At 33.8% G+C, this 22930-nt stretch overlaps 1 protein-coding gene across 3 annotated transcripts; it reads right to left on the bottom strand.

Annotated features, from left to right (window-relative positions):
• Window positions 1–8985: 8985 nt before the first annotated feature.
• Window positions 8986–21272, bottom strand: LOC113111599 (FERM domain-containing protein 6). Of its 3 annotated transcripts, none has more exons than XM_026276522.1 (14): window positions 21130–21272; window positions 20771–20861; window positions 20513–20592; window positions 19484–19542; window positions 18538–18715; window positions 18257–18412; window positions 17649–17714; window positions 17380–17439; window positions 17078–17240; window positions 13547–13693; window positions 13064–13222; window positions 9827–9872; window positions 9103–9312; window positions 8986–9014 (listed from the first exon to the last, which is right to left on the bottom strand). In XM_026276522.1, exons 1-12 carry the CDS (start codon window positions 21196–21198, stop codon window positions 9841–9843), a joined length of 1260 nt encoding a protein of 419 aa, XP_026132307.1. In that variant the 5' UTR covers window positions 21199–21272; the 3' UTR covers window positions 8986–9014; window positions 9103–9312; window positions 9827–9840. The 3 variants fall into 3 exon arrangements, with proteins under 3 accessions (XP_026132307.1, XP_026132309.1, XP_026132308.1); XM_026276524.1 differs by lacking the exon at window positions 8986–9014 and adding an exon at window positions 11588–11688 and having other exon boundaries at window positions 9276–9312; XM_026276523.1 differs by lacking the exons at window positions 8986–9014; window positions 9103–9312; window positions 9827–9872 and adding an exon at window positions 9968–11688.
• Between the last annotated feature and the right edge of the window lie 1658 nt (window positions 21273–22930).

Genomic DNA, 22930 nt, shown 5'->3' with positions numbered 1-22930 from the left:
ACCAAGTTTGAATTCTCCATTGCAACTGATATCTTAAAAAAAGAGGGGGAAAAAATCAATTTAATAAATGTTTAATAAATACCTACTACATGAGAAAGTAATTAAAAATGACTGCTTTTGACTCACTTTCTTGGTCACGGGCACACTTCTTTTCTTCTTCTAGTGGAGAAACAGGTATTCTGATATAAAGTCAAAAATCAGATATATTTATTTTCATTGCTGATTGTAAATGGACACTTATTACCTGTTTTAATCATCTCATCAGACTCCTTCACACATGAGATTGCAGTGTCTACTGGCCACTTGATGCACGTCTTGTCATCTCTGTAGTCTATATGACATGACTGGGTTGGGTGGCCTGTCCAACAAATAGCACCATGTCCATCCATCACCTTAAAGCAAGACACTTTTTCTGCCGTCTCTATAAATGCCACTGTGAAGTTGTTGCACGTTCCTACAAAAACAAAACAGAATTTGAGAGTTGCTAATGCTAATCCAGCGGTCTGTAAAACCTCTTACCTTCATGTCTACAAGCAACAAAACACCTGTCACCGGGGCAGTTCCCTCAAGTACAAAAGCAATTCAACAGCAAAAGGTTTTCAAAACTGTAGCTTGTACAAGAGTCACACTATCACAAAGCCCTCAACTTACTATATATACAGTAGCTTACTGTTTATTTTTACAGTTCAGATCTGTTCAGATCAGACATTAGTCATTAGACGTAAAATTAACCATTATGTGATGCAGAGATGGCTTTCAAGTAAAAAAAACATACAGACACTTTATTACAGAATCAAAGAAAATGTGAGCTATAGAATAACGCTTTAGCACATTCCAGCTGGTTCTATGCAGTGAAGCACATTGTTTTTTTTTTTTCCTTTTTTTTTATGACAGTAAAATTAAATTACCATCTTGTATTGCTTTACAGCAATGATGCAGGGAGAAAATCAGCATCTGTGAACAGATAGACAAAACAGTTTAAATATTACACGCTTAACATTAATGCTTGTCGGGGACAAGTGGATTTTGTGAAAGGGCAAGTGAAAGATAATTTTACTTGCCCAACCGGACAAGTAACCTGATAAAAAAAAATGTATAACAAACAATAACTAAGGCAGCACCGAAACTTTGAAGAGAATGTAATAAAATCAGAATCTTTCAGTGTAAACGGTGACTAATAACGGATTAAATCAAGGTCGTGTCAGTTTAGCTCGTGCAGCCTGACTGAAATAGTTCTATGCAAAGCCACAGCAGAACAGTCATGCATCTGCGAGCAACACACAACAGTCTTTTGTTACTAAATAATTCATTTTTGAACGAGTCAATGATTCAGTGAGCCATTTATTAAAATGGTTACTTGCTTCATTTAGTAAAAAATATTTCTATAGAAAGCTAAACTAAACTTATATAGACTATAAGTAAATCAGAAAAATATTCAGTCGAGGGCAGCCCTGAAAAATTTCTTGTTGACCATATTGTGCAACACATGACTATAAGACTGTATTGTGTGGCCTGGAGAAAGGTGCAAGTCATATCAAGAGGTGAGAACCAGAAGGGTGAAAGCGACATTTAGGGTGAAACTGAGATTAATAAATATCAGTTCAAACTCTCGATGAGCTCATTCTAATAAAAAAAGGACAAATATGAATTCTTAATAATTTTGTTATTCATTAGAAACCAAAATACTTAACACTGTACATACTAAGCCAGTTGGTGACAAAAGGACGTAACTGCACTTAAGTCTCCTTAGCAATAAGAAATGTTTTGTGGGTAAATCTTGTGGATAGCACTTAAGTCAAAGATGTATTAGAAGATGTATTACTATTATAATCCTATTTTTTGGCAGAGCTGGATGATGAGGGAGAAAATGAAATATCCATAATTCATAGTCAGTGAGGTGTAGCTAGTGGGTTATAACCAGTAACGTACATTCTGATGGCATGTCCTTAATGAAAAATAAATATACTAAAATGTATTTGGAAATTTATTTCATGCTAAGTATACAAAAATAAATTTACATATTTATGTGCTTAAAAAAATGTGCAATGCAGTTGAATGTTATATAGTATATAGATATAGTAAACTGATATACGTAATGTCTGCTGAATTGGAACTCATTTTAATGTTGTGCTTAATGCACTGTAAGAAAATAGTGCTGAAGTCCAACTGAAGAAATACTGAAGCATATCTGATCGTGGTTAAGTGGAAAAATTGCAAGTATATAATTCAGGTACAATTTAAATATCTTGCATTTAAAGAAACGATATTATTAAAAGATCAAACAATCCTCATCAACGTGACATTAAAACACATTTTAGTCTTAATGTTGAGAAATGGGCATAGTGCACATGTAGTACTCCAGACAGACAGACATAGACAAAGGAGATGACTAAGGAAACAATACAAGAAATGCAGTGAGTAAAACAGTCTCATGTTGACTTCGACCGATCTTTTCAAGTCAGCCAGTCAGAGTAGCCTACTATTTCATGTAAAATTCACAATGCCATCTGAAACGTTCTTTATGACGCACATTCATACTAGTTCAAACCTATTCATATTTTATTTACTTTATTTATTGTCTATTTACTGATATATCACCTGATACTTACTGATATAAAAATTGTAATTCAACTTTATCCAGAATACTGTGGGTGTACAATGCACATTTCTCAGTATTAAGCCTAAATGTGTTTTAATGTCACTATTAATGTCTTTAAATACAAGATTTTATTTTATTTTTTTAAGTGTACCACTTTTGAAGTTCCACTTTTAGCACAATCAAATATACCTCAGTATATCTTAAGTTATACTTCATCAATATACTTTATTAAAGTTAAAGTGTGTCAAGTACAAAATTAGTTGTTCAAATTTATAAGACTTTAAAGCAAGCATGCATTCGTCATTTGATTGTTTAGAGAATAGTGCTATTGAGCATTACTGCATCACAGTGTGGATATGTTAGGGCATGTCACACGAATGGTATCAAGAGAAAGATGTCTATCATTATATATCTTTATGCTGTAATCAATCAAATATATATAATCAGATGTATATATCTATATGCTGTAATCAATCAAATATATGTCAATCACTATATTATTACTAGAGTACAGGAGCTGTACCCACATGAAAGTTGATTCAAAATGAAAGAGGCAGGTGGACGTGTAGACTACGTTTTGGTTATGACCCAAATCACAACGACAGGAATGACATAGATCAAGAACGAATGATTACATTCACTGGAATTAATGCTTAGGGTTTACAACTCAATGATTTAACAGAAAATTAAACAGGAAGTTCTGGCTGATGTCCTATAATGGCTGCAACCTGTTTTAGAATTTACTCTGTTGTTCAAAAATCTGTATGATTTTCTTTTGATTCTGTGGAACAAAGCAGATGCTTTTGAAGAAATAGCAATTAGACTACAAAATGTGAAATGTTGACGACTGCATTCTTAACAGATTCTGCTACAAAATTCGACCAAACACATGCTTTTTTCTTAGCCCCCATCCCCCATAATGACTGTAAACCACGGATCGCTATTATCTATTATATCACCTCTGACTCAAAACCAAAACGACACTTTTTGGACACTTATTGAGAATAGAAACCACATTCAATAGAAACCATATTCAAAATAATAATAAAAATGCACATGCAAATAGACTTCGTTGTGGGTAGATATAGTCAAAGCTTTTTTTTCAACATGAACCTTCTACTCAAACTTAGATTAATACTGTAAAATTACATTCCCTTTGGGTGTTGATAGATATCTGATGAACAGAGCATGCAAAGAAAGATAAAAAACTCACCAATGTAGAAGAGAGCGGAGGCTGCATGATTTATGAATGAAGTAATGAAAGAAGGTGTGCAGAAGACGTGCAGACTGTGATGAGCTTCCTGATCAGGGTGCCCAAGCTTTTTTCTTAAAATAGAAAGCTGTAACAATGCATCATAACAGTTCTGTTTGTATAAAAGGTGTTTATATCCTTCTGTTCGAATGTTAAAAGTTATCAATGTTTAATCAGCATTCCCATACTCATGGTCTATGCAACTTCTCTATAGGAATCACTGGTAAATACCTAAAACTTGACCAAAAGGTTAACCATTCAGATATGTACTGTGTGTCATTTTTTTGACAAAAGTTTCGCAATGAGTTTTAAGAATTTACGTAATCCTAGTTCATTCTAAACATTACGTTCTAAAGCTGTTTGCCCGGGACTGCTTGTCACTTCCTGAATGACATTTGACTCATTAAGAAGCCATGATGTCAGTCTCCTAGCACATGTCTAAATTGTATTTTTCCACTGCAAGATCAGCAGATAGGAAAAATTAATGTTCAAATTACACGTAAGATTATTAAATGTTTTGAAAGAAGTATTTTCTCTTCACTAAATCTGCATTTACTTAATAACAAAAATACAGTAAAACAGTAATATCGTGAAATATTTTCCAACTTAAAATAACTTTCCTATTTCTTTCCTTTTCCTGTGATTTTCAGCATTATTACTTCAGTTGATTCTTCAGAAATCATTCTAATATGTTGATTTGGTGCTTATACAGCACAGCATTTCTAATAATCGATACTATGCTTAAGTGCCGTGGTATTTTTTTTACATTATTGATGTATTTACTGTAATTTTTATAGCATTTTAATGAATCCTTGCTGAATTATTTAATTTCTTTAAAAAAAAAAAAAAAAACATGAATACGTGTCTTAATCTATGAGACATTATCTTTGAGTCAAAAACACCAGTGACTTATTTGAAAGGTAAAGCGGTCTTATTAATATTTTTTTGTCTTGTATTCCATAAAAACATCAAGATCAATTTATTTGAAAAGCAAAACTGAATTAGAATCTAGAGTAACTCTAATTGTATTTGAATCTCATTAGATAATAATTAGGGGGTTAAATTAAAGTTGAAATAAAACCCTGTAAACTTAACAAAATAATCCGGTCTGTTAAAAACTGACACAAGTGGTTGGAAAGGAATGTGTTCTTCAGTAAAGGACAAGGGTGAGTTCCAGCAAAAACATTCTTGATGTGTGTGAGAGGAAGGTTTGTCTCAAGAGAGACATATACAGCTGTCCTGACCATAACTAAGCTCCTTCCGAGGTTAGGGCATATCATCTAGTATCTTATATTTTATGCCGCCATGCATCTGATGCAAAGCATGGTTCTCATGGCTTGTGAAATGGCTATTTCACTCTCAGATGTGTTTTCAGAGAATAAACTGAATTATAGTTTGGTTTCTTACCATATTTGCAAAGTTAGTTTTTGTTTCAAGTATAAATATCACAAAATGTAGTGGGAAAAATTTTAAGTAAATGAAGGAAAGTTCATATATGAAAATATTTACCCCAATGAGAAACTTAGGCTTTACAAAATACTTTTTTTATTTTAAAATGTATATTAAAATAGAAAACGGATATTTTAAATTGCAATAATATCTCACAAAATTTGTTTTTCTCTGTATTTTTTTAATCAAATAAATACTAACTTCTTTTAAATTAAAAAAAAAAAAATCTAACTGATGCCAAACTTTTGAACAGTAGTATAGACGCATAGGCCCTACATTTTTGCTGAATTTTGCCATTTTAATTAAAAATGATTTATTTGAACATCATTTTTTTTAAGTATAAGTACACTGATTAAATGGGGAACTTGATGAATTTTTAAATATGCATTTCAAACATGATTCATTTATGCTTCTCATCTAAACTCATTGGAATCATGTACCATGTATTTATTCTGTAGAGGTTCAGTCATATACAGTCAAACTAAGTTATTCAGACGCCTTCAATATTTCTCACATTATTACAGTTTACTTGCTGTACCAAATGCAACAATGAGCAATAAAAGCAATTTTAGGATGATTGTAATTAAAATGGCTGAAAAAAAAATCATAAAAACAACCTCTAGTAGCATGATTTATTGGCTTATCAAGTGTGACCAATAGGTGGAGCTTTGATCAAATCGAAGTGGTTTGTTTTGTGTGAGTTGACAATGACACACAAAGTTTGGTGTCAATATGCCAAAGAATTGCAGAGATACACCTACAAGTGCCATTTTTATATATTATATATATATATATATATATATATATATATATATATATATATATATATATATATACATTAACAAAATCCATAACTTTTTGTTAGCACAGTCTAAAGATCATCTGATTCAGTTTTGGTGAAAATCGGACCAAAGGCTGATGAGGAGTTCAAAAAAGTTGGTTTTCAACAAAGTAGGTTTTCAGCATCAATCAAAATGGCGGACAGGAAGTTCAGCTTACTCTGGCATATTCGATATGTATGTTGTTTGCATAAGCCACAAAATATTTTGAGACCAGTTTCATTGTAATAAAAAGTTATTAGCATTTTTATAAAAATGTAATTATTAATGGTTAATGAATGGTTTATTACTCTTGACCAATAAGTGGCGCTGTTACCAAATTGATGTGGCATGGTCAATGTGAGGTGACAATGACACATACAAAGTTTGGTGCAAACATGTCAAAGCTTTGCAGAGATAAAGCCTCGGAATCATTTTGACACGTGCCTAAAATTTGTAATGGTGCTGTACGAAAACAGTTTTGTCAGTCGACACAAATTGCAAGATGATCTGACTCGATTTTGGTGAAAATCGGAACAACAGTTGAGGAGTCGTTAGAAAAAGTAGATTTTTAACATAAATCAAAATGTCGGACAGGCAGTTCAGATTTCCTACTAAAATAAATTGGTATGGCTGTTGTCGGCATGACCCAAGGAATATTTTGAGACCCATTTCATTACAAAAGCCTAATGCAATATAAGGTTATTAGCATTTTTGTAAATTTCATAATTAAAGGTTAATGATTGGTTTATTACTCTTACCAAATTGATGTGCCGTGGTCAGTGTGAAGTGACAATGGCACATACAAAGTTTGGGATAAATATGTCAAACCTTTGCAGAGATACAGCCCTCAGATTCAGTTTGGCATCTTTCCAGCAAATTCGTTCATATGCTAAATGAAAATTTCATATATCGACACGAAATCCATAACTTTTTGCCAGCTAGGTCTGAAGATGATCAGAGACAAATTTGGTGAAAATTGGACCAACAACCTAGAAGGAGTTTGAAAAAGTATGTTTTCAACATGAATCAAAATGGCGGACAGGAAGTTAAGTCAATTATGGGAAAATTGGTATCGATGTTGTCGGCATGATGCAAGGAATCTATTAATATTAGTCCACTAACTTTTTGAGTATATCAGGGCATGGAGCTGAAGATTTTTGTAATTATTTTCGTAACGAAATGCTAATTGGATTTCATTCGACTCGACATGACCCACCAAATCTAAAGAGACCAGTTTTGTGATATTTGGCCAAAGTTATGAGCAAACATATGCATTTTTCATACCTCCTGACCACTAGGGGTCACAACGCTGAAACACAGCAGGTAGTCTCAGGTCATGCTTGTTATAACAAACACCAAGTTTGGTCTCAATAGGCCAAACTATGTGGATATATAGCCTCACGTCCAATTTTGCATGCTTTTCATCTAATTCGTTCACGTGCTATTCAGAAACAGTATGACTAATCAACTTGTATTCCATAAATTTTTGCCAGCGAGGTCAGAAGATGATCTGGTTAAAATTTCGTGACAATTGGTTCAATGGCCTAGGACGAGTTCGAAAAATTAGTTTTTACGAACAATTGCAAATATAAAAAAACGAAACTTTGCGATTTTTGAATTGCACGTGCCAAGGAATCAGAGGGGGAAAAAAAACATTTTAATTTTGTGGTTTAAGGTTCAAAAGTTATTAGCATAAACTTTTTGAAAGTTTAGACAAGTGGTGGCGCTAGAGAGTTTGAGTTAGAGACTCCAAATTTGCTAAGTAACTATTCTCACTGTCCTCTAGCAGTGTGCCAAATTTCACTTTCCCACAAGAGATTCTATGGGCTGCCATACACTTGCAACGGAAGAAAAGAATCATGCTAATGTATACAATAGATGCTTAAGAACCTTCGGTGCTTGGCCCCTAAAAATGATATATAGAGTTTGAATAATATTTGGTTAGACTGTAGAATTACTCATGTTGAAGCTAAATAAATTAGTTTCCTTAAAAAAAAATGGGGGTGGGGGGGTGGAATGGAGATGAAATATGATCAGATTTTTAGTTTTGGATTTTGCTTTATTTGGGATTATGTTATATTTTAACAGATGCACTTCAAACAACTGAGCTTTGTGTGTAACATGCATTTTTATATTTTTTATCTGTATGGACTGTTGTGAACTGTTGCAAACATTTTCCAGTAATTTTTTGTTTTGTTTACATTGCCTTAAAAATCTACAATATAAAGATTGTTAAAACACTATTTATTTACAAAAGCAGCTTATATAATTATTTGAAACACCACAGCATATAGTGGTTATAACTCAAAGTTAATGTAAACAAAAATTATGTTTTTAAAAACTTGTTAAATTGTACAAAACATTAAAAAAAATAGTTAATTTGAAAAATGTTAGATAATTAAAGCAGCCCAGAACACTATTAGTAGTGTCATAACACCCAGTAGACAATGGTAATAGCAGCCATAATTAGTTGAATGCCTGCAAAAAAAAAACAAACAAAAAAACGGTAATTTAGAAACATAAATATGTGGAATTATTTTATGATGGATGCAAACATGTAGCAGCTAATTGTTTCGTTTTGCATTCTTACTCAATGATAGAGTTGATGCAGAATCTCCAGGCTCTGAGACGGCGTCTGGGACGGAGTCTGGGATAAACACAAAGACTTGACTTTAGGGAGCAGCCATTAATTTGTTTTCATATAACAATAATAATAATAATAAAAATTTTACTCGATTTAAATAAACTTACCAAGTTTGTACTCTCCATTGCAACTGATATCTTAAAAAAAGAAAAAAAATCTATTTAATAAATACCTACTAAATGATAAATTAATTAAAAATGACAGATTTTGACTCACTTTCTTGGTCATGGGCACACTTCTTTTCTTCTTCTAGAAGAGAAACAGGTATTCTGATATAAAGTCAAAAATCTGATATATTTATTGTCAGTGCTAGTGGTAAAAAATGGACACTTATTACCTGTTTTAATCATCTCATCAGACTCCTTCACACATGAGATTGCAGTGTCTACTGGCCACTTGATGCACGTCTTGTCATCTTTGTAGTCTATCTGACATGACTGGGTTGGATGGCCTGTCCAACAAATAGCACCATGTCCATCCATCACCTTAAAGCAAGACACTTTTTCTGCCGTCTCTATGAATGCCACTGTGAAGTTGTTGCACGTTCCTACAAAAACAAAACAGAATTTGAGTTACTAATGCAATTTAACAGCAAAAAGTTCAATTGACAGAACTGTAATTTTTGGGTGAACCATAGCTTTAAAGTGACAAACACTTCTATGATTTTAAAGGTATAGGCCTATTGTTTTATTAAAATTTGGATAGTCTGTTAATATAATACCACATTCATTATCAGGGGGTGTGTGGGTTCCCTCAGGGGGTGCCCCTAAGGGGTTATGATGTTTTTCTGTAAACAGTAAAACCCAGCCTAAAAAAACCCACCTTTCACTGGGGCAGTTTCCTCAGGTACAAATATAAATATCTGTACCTTATTTACCCCTAAATTATATCAGTACTTTAAAAGTACATAATAGTGTTGGTACTGCCCCAGTGATTTTTCTGAGAATGTTAATTGCAATTAAACACAAATTGTCTTGGGTTTTTGATTATTATTAATTATTGAATGTGGTATTAAAGACAATAATACATAGGCCAATATAAAAAATGCAAAAGGAAATTACCATTTTGTAGTGCATTACAGCAAAGGTGCAGGCAAACAATCAGAATCTGTAAACAAATATAAAACACTTTAAACACATACACACACACATACATACATATGTACATGCTCGCACACACACAAACACAAGATATTCTTAATACTTAATTTTTTATTTGATTTTTTTTTTTGGGGGGGGGGGTAAATTAAAAAAATGCATTTAATTGAAAAAGTAAAAAAAAAAGAAAAAACAGTTATAATATTACAAAGGATTTGGAAAATGTATTTTACAAACCAAGGCTCATTGGAAATACACAACTCAGACTACATTTCTAAAAAACTGCAAACATACACACACATAGCTACCAACTTATGTTCCTTTCCCATTAAATTATGATTACATGGAAGATTATCAATTATTATGAATCAATGTTTTCTTTTTGCACAGTTCTTTGCACAATACTATGTTTTGACCTCACGACACTTATACCATATAACATGGTTTGTGCACTTTGAAACTGCCCTGAAATGTGTAACTAACTCAATGCAATCATTTTGCAGATGAAAGTAAATGATGTTACTAGTTCCTCTTGTGGTCTGAAATTTTAAAACGAAGCGAAGTGCTAATGTGTTGAGCATTTTTTAGCATTATCAGGAAATACATATACATTGGTAGTGGGCATGCCAGGACATGTACCACAACTGGTAACAAGATAAAGGTTTCTATTGATGCTTAATTCCCATTTATTTATATGCTGTAAAGAGAAATACTTGTTTATTCAGCAAAATGCATTCAATTAATCTAAAGTGACGTGGTGAAAATAATAAATTTTTCAAATAATAAAATCCAATTCTTCTGTGGAACAAAACTGAAAATACTTAAAAGTGTTTCGTCACTTTTCGTCCTGGTGTGCACAGAAGAAAGAAAGTGATACTTTTAGACTCAAATGATTTCTAAGACCAGTATTCATACTGGGAAGAAGATTTGATGAACGAAACTAAAACGAATTCTTCTAAAATTACTGTATACTGGCACGGATCGCTATTTAACTATCTATTATCTGTTACATGTCTGACTCAATCACCCAAGACTTAAATGTGCAAATACGTATTTCCATATGAAGATGTAATCATAGCTTTCCATCTCGGTTACATTATCATCAGTAACATATTAAAGACTCAAACTTACATAAAAAAAAAAAAACATACATTAACATAAATGAAAACACTTTCGTGTGTTAAAAATATCTGATGAACACAGCAAGCAAAACTTACCAATCCAAACGCATTCATGATGTGATACTGAATGAAATTTGGCAAACCATGTGAAGCCAGCCCATCTCATTTATGCCTGCCTACCCACCCCCTCGTTTCTTCCTTAAAAGATGCAATGAATATTTCTGATGACTCAGCATTTTAAACCATGACAGCATGGCGCAATATGTCAAATAATGTCAAAAGTTAGCATGTTATCATTTCCATGTCCTCACGGTCTATTATGTGGCATTTTCCCACCACATATTTCACAATACTTCTGTTTGTACACAGTGGTTTCCGTAGGTTTTTCAGTAAAGATCAAAGTTCAATAAAACAATACATGACGTCTTTTGCATGTAAAAATAACTTCAGCATGCTTTGCAAACAATTTCTGTGTATTTTATATGTTGAATATTTAGGGACATAATGTGAAAAGAAGTTAGTTCATTCAAAGCACAAATGCACATTCGAAAGCTGTTTTCATCTATGGCTTGTGGTTGCTTGTCACTTCCAGGTTAACACCCACTGTTAAGATTCTTCGTGACTGAGATGGGGATAGAGATGCCTCAAGCGGGTTTTCTAGCAGGGTGGACAGTAGTGGAAATTAACTGATTTGATTAGTTTCACCTTGATGGAAATACATAAAAAAAAAAAAAAGTAGGAGTGAATTCAAAGCAACAAGTGTACACTACTGTTCAAAAGTTTATAGTTGGTAAGATTTATATCTATTCTCTTCACTAAGACTACATTTATATATATATATATATATATATATATATATATATATATATATATATATATATATATAGACACACACATGTATATATATGTGTGTGTGTGTGTGTGTGCGTGCGTGTGTGTCTGAACTTGTACATCTTTTATTGTGAGAGCCGGTTTGAGCTTTAGACCTTCGGAATGAGGACAAAAAAGTGAGGATATTTTGGCCGGTCCTCACTTCATGAGACCCCCTTTAAAGGTCTGTTTGAAGGTCAAGACTTGGTTTAGGGGTTATAACTGGGTAAAGAATAGGGTTAGGGTAAGGGTTTGGTAGAGGCATTTAAGGGTAAGGAGCTAGAGGCTGCATTATGTCAGTCAATGTCCTCACAAAGATAGCTATACTTTATAGAGTTGTGTGTGTGTGTGTCCAGGTCAAATAAGTGCACTTCCATATTGTACTTAAAATGCTCTATTTTCAGGCACTAAAACATCCTCAAAACCTAAGATAATCTTAAGAAAATGGGACCCACTTTATATTAAGTGGCCTTTACTACTATGTACTTACATTTTAATTAATAATTTAGTACAATGTACTTATTGTGTACATACATGTTTTTACATTGTACTTATATATGAAAAAACTACATGTAATTACATCTGTATTTAATTTCTGTAATTACATTTATAATTACACTGTTGACCCATACTTTACACCTTAACCCACCCTTAAACTTACCCATACCTCCAACCCTCTCCCTAACCTTACCCCTATCCCACCTCAATAGCAGCAAAAGTGTTTTACAATACAATATGAACACAATAAGTACACTGAACTTATTTTTTATGTAAGTACATAGTAGTTAAGGCCACCTAATATAAAGTGGGACCAGAAAATGTACTCAAATGTGCTATTTTGGGACACTATGAATATGAACTAAAATTTGCTTTTAACATACTTTCGCTTTATTTAAATATATTTAGTTACTACTTGTAGTAAACTTGAACCTACAAGTGTTTGAAGAGTGGGTTCAAGTTTAAAAAAAAAAACACATTTTAGTTCATATTCATGAATTCCCAAAATAGCACATTTGAAAACACATTTACATGTTCTTAAAATGATCCTAGAAGTACTAAAACAAATCATTTTTAGAAAAAGAAAGTACAAAATTAGTGTGTGAAAATAGAGCACCAAGTACAATATGGAAGTGCACTTGTTTGTCACATCTGTGTGTGTGTGTATGTACAGAATGTGTATCTTGCTGACCCCAAACTTTCCTATTCTCACCTTCCCAGTGAGAAATTGGCAACAATAAAGGACCATCCACAGATACACCCTCCACCAGCTCAATTAAACGCAGAACATCTTCAGGATCATCTACCAACATTTCTTCAGGCTCATCAACACTCATCTCTAAACAGCAAGCGCCATTTGAAGCACCACTTCCTGCACATAATGAACAAATAAGGAATAATGAATGACTGAATAATTGTCACTCTAAATCTGTGAGACATCTTGGAGTCAAAAACATCAGTGCCTTATTTAAAAGGTGAAGTGGCCTTAATAGTACTTATTTATCAGGTAATAATTAAGGAGGTTAAATTAAAGGTGTGTGTCACCTGTGTAAGTCTAAGCAAAGGAGTCTAATAGTATTTTATGAGTTCTAATAATCCGGACATACTTCTTTTGTCAAATACTGTAGGTAATGTGATTTTGATTTAGTCTGGTGCTGCTAATGCAGGTGAAGTTACACACTTCAGTCTTGTTTACCCGTGACAGTTTTACTCTCGGTGGTGCCAGTGGTTTGCTTCTGGATGTTGTCTACGAGGAACTTCATTGGTGGAAGCTCATCATCATCATCACTGTCCTCAAACACCAGATCAGCTCCATCTGTGATGTACATCTCTCTGTGTCTCCCTTTATTCAAACAGATAATGTCTAGTTAGTGAAGATATTTAAACAAAGCAAATAAGAAATTATAATAGTTACCACCTTACAGAATGGTTGTGTACATTTTCACTATTAACACACAGTTACATGATTATTACTTCTACTTTTTATTATTAATCTTAAAAAAGTAATAATAATCTTTTATCTTTCGTGCTTTATCAAACATGAACAGTGATATTGTGAAATATTATTATCATGTAAATAACTGTTTTCTATTTTATTATATTTAAAAATGTTATTTTTTCCGATTATGACAAAGCTGAAAATTTAGAAGCCATAACTCCAGTTTTCAGTGTCACATGATCCTTCAGAAATATTGTAACATTGTAGATGTCTTAACTGTTACTTTTGATAAATTTTATGTATCTTTACTGAATTGAAGTCTCTCTCTCCCTCTAAAAAAAAAAAAAAAAATGGCAGCACCGTGTGTGTGTGTTCACTGCTGTGTGTGTGCACTTTGGATGGGTTAAATGCAGACCACGAATTCTGAGTTTGGGTCACCATACTTGGCTGAATGCCACTTCACTCACTCTCTCTCTGAGTGCATGCTGGGCGTGAGTGGGCGGAATTTGGAGTGAGAATGGTTGCCTGCGTGTTGAATCTTTCATTATATTAGGGGAGCATGGTTGGTGATTGTTTCAGAGGTTTGGTACAGTTAAGGAAAGCAAGGCGTGTGTTGATTAAGATGGCAGCGCCTGGAAGTGTGAGTGTGAAGCTTGATCAGCAGCCGCACAGGTAGTTGGCCACAAAAGCATTCTGTCAGCATTCTTGTTCTTAGATGTTGTGAATAAAGTTAATGAGATCGTTGTGAGTGGAATCTTCATAAATTAGTCATATGCATGCCTTTGATGCAACCCAAAAAAATCCTATTGTGAAATGTGGCACCATTTATCATAAATGAATTGATTGAATGAGAAGGCATGGCAAAGTTGTAACGCAGATTAGAAAGATTACTTTAAAACGTAAATCTGCACAATTTAGACACCTTGTTACTTTCAGTAGACAATTGTACATGGTTTTAAATAACGGTCAGGTGTTGAATCTGTGAATCTTAGTCGATTTTGACTTATGTAACATCAGAAACAATGAAATGTTGCAAGTGCCATCAGGGAGGGCACTCTCTTCGTGCTTGTCCAGAGAATGAAGAACATGAAACAATTCAGAATAATGATGGAGAGAGACAAGAAGAAAATGTTGTGATGGCAACATTTTCAGTATTACAGATGATTCAGAATTACAAATGGAGATGATTCAGTATTACAAAAAAAAAAAAAAAAAACTGGGAGGGTGTTTTAGAAAAAAGAAAAGGACAACTGGAAAAATGGAAATTGCCGTGCTCCAAAATTGTCATTTAGAGGATGTGTAATAGTCATCAATAATTTGGTGGCTTCAACATTCTGGGATTGTTTGGGATGTACTGTGCCTCCAAGTGGACTTCTTGCAAAACTACAAGCTCTAATTGTAGACTTTTTTTGAACTAAGCTTCACTGGGTGCCGCCAGAGACAATTTGGTGACATAGAGTGTAGTATATCTCCCTAAGGAAGAAGTGGGGCAAGGACTTAACTGGACCTGAAAATCTTGTTTGGAGGAATGTTGCAAACTTAGTTTTGAATCAAGCTGGAGGCCTGGGACTAGACTCTGCTTTGTTTTTAATGGACTCTAGCAAAATTTATCTGAATGGACTGACTCCTTTCTATGAAGGGGTCTTTAGAATATGGATCTTATTCAGGAAAAAAAGAGGGGCTTTTTGAATGTCTTTATTTTGGTTATTAGAAGAAACAACTGTGTTTGGAGCTAGATTTGATGTTTCAAGTGAAGCTGCATGGGGTTTTGAAAATGCAATGTGAAGAGCAAGAAAAGTTAAATGGAACTTTAAAGTTAAATGGTGTGCTGCTTGGGGGCCCGAGTTAGATAACTCACAAAAGGTTGCTTCTTGCATTGGAGTTAGATCAATAAGATTAGCAGGGAAATTACTAGATCTTTTAAAACAGAAGTTTACGGCAGAAGAAAGTCTCTCCTTAAAAGTTATGGTGAAGGAAAAGTGGTTCCAAATAACAAGGGTCCTTTTCCAGAAGTATATATTATTCCTGATTTTAAAGGTGTGGATGGGGAATTGTTGAAGAATTTAGAGGATCTATAACTATTAATGAGGCTAACAGAAAAATAATGTACAGAAGCGGTTTTAAAATTTGAAACATGAAAGTTTTAAATGTAAGATTTGATACTGTCTGGAGAGACAAATTAGATTTAAACCAGAATATAAAACCTGTGTGGAGAGTGTTTTATAAATCCCCTTTGGAAAAAAAGAGAGAATTTTACACAGCGCAGTTGCTGTTAATTCTTTTGTACATGTTATTAACCCTAATGTTTGTAATCTATGTCCTTTCTGTGAAAAAAAAAAGAGACAATTTTTTTAATATATATGGAGTGTACAAGATTGTGCTATTTATTTGATTTTCTTACATTTTTGTTTGGTAAGTTAGATTTTATCTTTTATCTTTATCTTTCTTGGATATCGATATTAATATCAGAAATAATAAGATAAAATTTCAACTTTTAAATTTTATTGTGGGAGCAGCAAAAATGGCAGTATATAAAAGCAGGAGAAATAAAATTCAAGGGTCAGAAGGATGTGAAGTTGTATCTATTTGTAAAAACTGGATAAAAGCAAGAGTGTGGGTTGATTTTTAATTTTATAAGATGATGAAAGACTTGATGTTCTTTTTGGTTCAGTGGTGTTACAATGATGCAATTTACTTTTATATTTTTCTTGTTCGTTACATTGATCCCAATGTCAATTTTGTTTGAGTCATTATTGTATTAGAATAGTTTTGAAGCTGTCAAATAAATGTTTGGTTAAAATTCTAACTCTCTCTCTCTCTCTCTCTCTCTCTCTCTCCCACTTTAATTTTGTCCTAGACTTTTAAATGATATATCATGGGTTCCAAAGAAATATTAAGCAACAAAACGGTTTTCAACTTCGTTAATAGCATATTAAAATGATTTCTGGAGGATCTACTTGAAAAAAAACTGAGAATTGAGCTTTACCATCACAGGAATAAATTACTTTAAAGGTGCTGTACGCAGGATTGCAGTAAAAATTTCAGAGAGGTTTTTTTTTATACATACTGTGTGTGTGTGTGTGTGTGTGTGTGTGTGTGTGTGTATGATTGATTTCAGAATATTGCTGTTTTTCCTGTGTCTATCATCAAACAAATGCAAATGCAAGACGCCTTTCAAAATGAATCTAAAATGTGAAGATGGAAAACAGGAAGATGATAGACCGCTACAGATGCCACAACAGATGCATTACATTCTTCCAGAGAATTATTGTTATTTTGGACTCTGACCGTTTTTTTCCTTGAGCTTCATGACCAAGGGCTTTATGTTGAGATGCAGTCGGTGACTGTTTCTTACGTGCTGCAGCAGGTTTTTGGCATGAAGGACGGACAGACTATAAAGCACCAGCTTTTTCTCAAACAAACCATCAGCACGAATGTCAAACTTCCTGCCCTGTAGTGAAACCAAGACCATAACTGAAAGCACTGAACAGAGGGTTAAACAAGCTGAGAACAACAGGTAGTTTCTTAAAATGATGCTCTTAAGTCATAAGTTGACTGGGTGAATTTGTAAACGTTAAAATCAATAGAACCTGAAAAGTAATGGAATGAATGGAGGGCCACGGAAAATCATACACCTTCCCATTCAGCACCTGGAGAGTAGAAATGAGCAACATATAACCCTATGTGTGACATTGCTATGAGCGAGATGACTAGATTGAACCAATATGAATAAAGCTGGTTTCCTGCTGGGTTTTGAAAATCTGAGTGGAAAATTACGTTTAAGGGTAGAATATGATTTGCAATTCTAGTTTTATACATATGGCATGGATGATGTTATTGGCCATGGTTTTGGAGTTACCTCAGAGATCTGCAGTCCTGTAGATGTCACACCCACGAGGACACAACCTTGTGTTTTTTTCTTTTCCTGAGACAGCAGGGACACAGAAGAGGGCAGGAATGGAAAGAAAGACAGGGAAAGAGACAGAGAATTTTATTAGTGAAATGTGACAAATATTGGTAAAAATGGATGTTTGAGCAAAATTCTGAACTGAAGAAATGGCAGCATAGATTATATATATTATAGGGCAATCTGCAAGTTAGCATCACCATCAACAAAACCCAACAGGAATATTCAATTGGCTCTTGGATTATATTCCATTGGCTCTTGGATTATTGCGTAAAATAAGACTTGTGCCAACCTCATTTTCAGGAATTGAATTCAAATGTAAAAGGCATTCTCAGTTCACTTCTGAAGAATTCACAACTTTGGTTTGACTGAATACTAGTGTTGTATTAGTCCAGTTTGGATAAAAGTCTGTCTCCAGTCCAAGACCATATATACTACAACCGGACAAAACTAAATGCTACATAAAATGAGATCTTGACTTGGACTCAGACTTAACTCTGTATCAGGACTTGACTGGCCTTGATTACTGCACTTCTGAACTTGAGCGCAACAACACTAACTTTGGACAATCTATAGATGGTGAGAGGCACATCACTCAAGGTAAACGCTTCCTGAATGAAAAGCGAGGCAGCCTCGCTGGATGACATTCCTTTAAGCTCCCTGTGCAGGGCTGGGGTGTGCTTCAGGATATAATCATTCCCATGCTTCTGTACAATCTGTACAATACCACAATGAAAACACCATTAGTATGAATGGTAAGAACAGGTGTTTTATTTTTTACTTTTGCGGTCTGAAGGAGAAAACCAGCAAAAAGCAAATACAAAAATAGCAGAACACTTACCCAAAAAGGGAAAAATCCCTGTGGGCTAAAGTATGCAAAGTTTTCTTCGCAATCTCCAAGATCAGCTTGAAGGGCGTAGGCAGCCAGCTGGAAGTACAGTCCTTCCTGCTCAAAGCACTCAGATCTCAAAACTCTCCCCTTCACCTCAGCATAATACAGCTGGCGGGTATCACGGTTTCTTTGAAAATGAAACTAGCAGTTCAGATGATGCTTAAACATTTTTTTAATTCCCAACTTAAATGATCTACAATAATAATAAAAAAAATAATTAAAAAAAAATCAGCAATACTATTTAGTTATTTAGGACTCGGAAACTGCTTTATTAAACTGACTTACTATGGCTCACTTGATTCTGATTGGTCAATCACAGAATTTTGTGGTCAAATATTTTTGTAAATGTCTCAAACTATATAACGGACCGTTTTCCCAGGCAACCCATTTCCTGCATTCAATGAAATAAACTCATTATTTCATGAATGCTTTTTTCATAAGGTTTAGTTTGTTAATATTGGTTTATACATTTGGTATCACTAACTAACAATGAACCACCATTTTTATAGCATTTATTGATCATGATTAATTCCATCTTATATATTAACTATCATTAATTTGTATTCATAATACATTACCTTATATTAATTAATTAAGTTGGAAGTTAATTTTCACATTCTGAAATGTTTGAATTAACATTAACTGGAATGAACATTAACCATGATGTTTACTAGGATATTTCAAGGTGAACACTTAATGGATCGAATCAACTTCGGTTTACTTGATTATTCACTGAAAATATTCAGACTATTATACATCAGGCTTAACAGGGTTAAATTAAATAAGCCAGAGCGATCGAGGACACTGACACCAAGTAAGGTGACAAACATTTTCGCAATTTCCCAAAAATAGAAAACAAAAGAAAAGGAGGAAAAGAAACAAACATTGTACTTACAAAATTAGTTGAACATTTTCTACAAAGTACTGCACTTTGAGGGAGAGAATCACTTTCTCCTATACAATGAAAACATATGGTTAATCAAATCACTGTATTAAGATGACATCACATCTCGTGTTATGTAATCATGTCATATGGAGAAAAAAAAACCCACAACCAATTTACAGTAATATCAAAACCAGAAAAAACCCAACACCTACAGATTTTCTCTAGCTGATTTTTTCAGACTTGCATGTGTTTATTTTAAAGTGATCCAGCACGATAACACTAATTGTTTTTTAATATTTATTATGCAAGTGAATAAGTCCCATATTTATCAATTTAATGCATCTTTGTTAAATCAAATAATTCCTTTCTTTGAATTATTCTCAGACTTAATGCTGGCAGCAATGGAATTTGTCAGGAGACTTATATCTCTAATCAAAAGTATCAAAAGTAATAGAAATAAATAAAAAAAAAACAAGTGGATTTGTGACAAGGTCTCTAAAAGCAGGGCCTTCGTGTCTAACTTTTGTTTTACGATGAGTGATTTTTGCTAAAAAATAAAATAAAATAAAAAATGGATAAACAGAAAGCAAGTGTCTCAGAGCCAGCAAAAGCTATGAAAAGAGTGGATGTATCATATCTGTAAGATGTACACAGTAGGATGCAATGTGAAGAAGTAAAATGCATGGTTGCTTTTAATAATACAAAATGATCTGGTTCTGAGTAGGTTTTTAAATTTGAAAAATAAAACCTCAGATGAATGACACCATGACAATCACACTGTGCCATATATTTAGTATTCTCGTCGCTTCATAATGTTAAGGTTGATTGAACCACTGATGGCGGACTGTTCTGACGATGTCTGGTGCAATATGTCATGTCTTGTAGATCATGTTTTTATTTATTTATTTATTTTTTAAGACCTGCCAATTACCAGATTTTTGTATTTTTTCATTATATTGTGCTGATACAAAAAAACATGGAATTCAATAGGGTGTCCTAATTTTTACACATGACAGTTTTATTTGAGCTTGATTTTACCTTTGATGTATTCTTTCTCCAGGACTTTGGGAGGTACAATGACAATTTATGCCCCAAATCCAAAAACAGGGGTTGACTGTCTAAATGAAATGGAATGAACAAGATAGGTTGTAAAGGCTAGCTTTGTTTAGATAAACAGAGCTGGTACTCCCTTCATTCTTGTTTTTTTGCAAAGCTCAGCCTTTGGTTTAACCGTTATAACATAAAGGGCTTAGTCAGCAGTTTTACATACAAAAACAAGCAAAGGAAACCACAGACCCTTTACCACACTCAGACCAAAGAAGGTAAGATCTGAGGTGCCGAGTCGCTCAAACAGCTGTTCGAACACGTCTTGACCTCTGTCTTTAAGCTGTAATACAGAGATGCTAAACAGTAAGACAAGCAACGTATAAAAGAAATGAACCAGAAAGCCAGTTTAGGCTGTTTTAAGCAGTACTGGAAATCTGAATAAACGTTAATCACAAAGGCAAAATCCATTGATTTTATAACATCCAACATCATTCATACTTAATATAACTTTTTAACAAAATCAAAAGAGGCTGTAACTCTTAAAGTGGCACTCCATGTCAGATACTCAAATATTGTGATATTATGAAGTATTAATCCATTTTACTCACCCCAACAGTCAAACTCAGTTCTGTGTTATTGGGCAGAATAACGCACAGACATCTGCTTTGGTTCTTCATTGTGGAAGTGTTCTCTTTGAGGTCCTCTTCTTCAGTGCCCTCTTTTTAAACTGCTGCTATCGTTGTGGAGGGAGTTTGCGTCTCTTTTTAAATGCCCTCCCTTTGAAACTCTGCATGTTTATATTCCCCGCTGAAAAAAATGGCTCAAGCCAGCCCAAATGGCTGCCAATATTAGCTGTTCCTCCAGCCCTGCTGAGTTTAGTGGATGTCTTGGAAGCTGTTCACACTGAGAGACCTGACAGCTAGACTATTGTGGGGATAATAAATATAATAACAATAAAGATAATAGAAGTACACAATATTGTGTGATCACATTTAGTTACATTCAAGTCAGAATTTTGGTATATCAAATAATACCAAGTAGCATTGCTTAGACTTAGAATATTAAGTCCACTGTTTGTTAACATTAATCTATTTCCTATCTGCAGCAATGCATAAAACGACTTCAAAGAAAAAAATGACCTCGGTGTTATTCACCTTTCATAATTACAGTAATAAAACAGGTATTTCCCAATTTTACCCATTACTCTAAGTTTGAGTTCTGAATTATTCACTTTCCATCATCTCACAAACCACAGTTTCTGAGACCTTGCACTATTTGACACATTACTTAGACATGCCAAAAAGATAAAAAAAAAAAGATGTAAGGGTGAAGTAACCTCAGAATTTTGATCTGAGACATACAAAAAAAAAAACATACAGTGCATTAACAAACAGACATATGTTCCCACATCTCACTGACAGAAATAGTGGTGAAAACACCTCTCACATTTGCACTGGTTTCCCCCTCATCCCCTTTCTTCCCCTCACCCATCCCACTCAGAATGATCAACAGTATGTTATACATGAATGCAAGTAATATTTACAGTCATGTTTGGTGTCATTTGAATTTTATCAGTGCGACTGGTACAATGGTCTCAATTTTACAAGAAGACTAAAATGTGATAAAAATCCTAAGAGTTAAGAGATATTTTGCTCCCTGTAGAGGCTGTGCCATTGCCGGTGTATTTCATGCAAAATGCCTTTTATCTCAAGAGGTGATAACTCTACATGATCAATGCAAATGCAAATTCAATTGTTAGTTCCTGTCTCTATCTCGGGGGATGTTTGTCTTGGTATGAAGTACTTAAGGAAATGTTGCAAGAGGATCAGGGCGATTCTGTAGCAAGAAAGCAGACAGAATATGATATGCATCTTTTACTCTTATCTTCTTTTGAGAATTTGCTGTCTTGCATTGATTTGATATCTTTGAATTGGCTGTGCAATTGGTGTAATTATTAGATTAATTATAATAATTAGATTAATTATAGGGGGCTAGGTAAACACGATTGGAATATCATATTTCACAGTGCTAACCATAACCTCTGATTATTGTTCACCAGTATAAAGTCTTCCTTCTATAGATTTACAGCTTTCAGATAAGTGAACAGAATATAGTAAACTTCACAATCCCACAAGACAATTGTAGGATCTCAATTTATATACACAAGGCAAATAAAAAAAATGTTGAGGAAAACATACACTATTTGATATGAGAACATAAAATGTGACTGCCTTAATCTTTGACTTCTGAGAATGGTTTAAAGCACCACCTCAAATATATATTGTTCATAAAAGAGCTACTGATTGATTGCTGACCCCACTTCATTTGGGATGAGAGTACATGACTGCATTAATGGACAGGTAACTAATAATAATAAAAAAAAAAACATACTGCTATCTGCTGGGAGAG

This window comes from Carassius auratus, chromosome 12, assembly GCF_003368295.1.
Source record: "Carassius auratus strain Wakin chromosome 12, ASM336829v1, whole genome shotgun sequence".
Taxonomy (NCBI): domain Eukaryota; kingdom Metazoa; phylum Chordata; class Actinopteri; order Cypriniformes; family Cyprinidae; genus Carassius; species Carassius auratus.
This window is presented reverse-complemented; position numbering and strand designations above follow the sequence as displayed.

Coding starts and splice junctions, on each gene's coding strand:
- LOC113111599 (XM_026276522.1), bottom strand. CDS start 21,198: ATGAAGAACCAAAGCAGATGTCTGTGCGTTATTCTGCCCAATAACACA. Junction 17,715..18,256: donor CCATCTATAGATTGTCCAAA/GTTAGTGTTGTT, acceptor CTGCTGTCTCAG/GAAAAGAAAAAAACACAAGG. Junction 13,223..13,546: donor CGAGAGTAAAACTGTCACGG/GTAAACAAGACT, acceptor CATTATGTGCAG/GAAGTGGTGCTTCAAATGGC.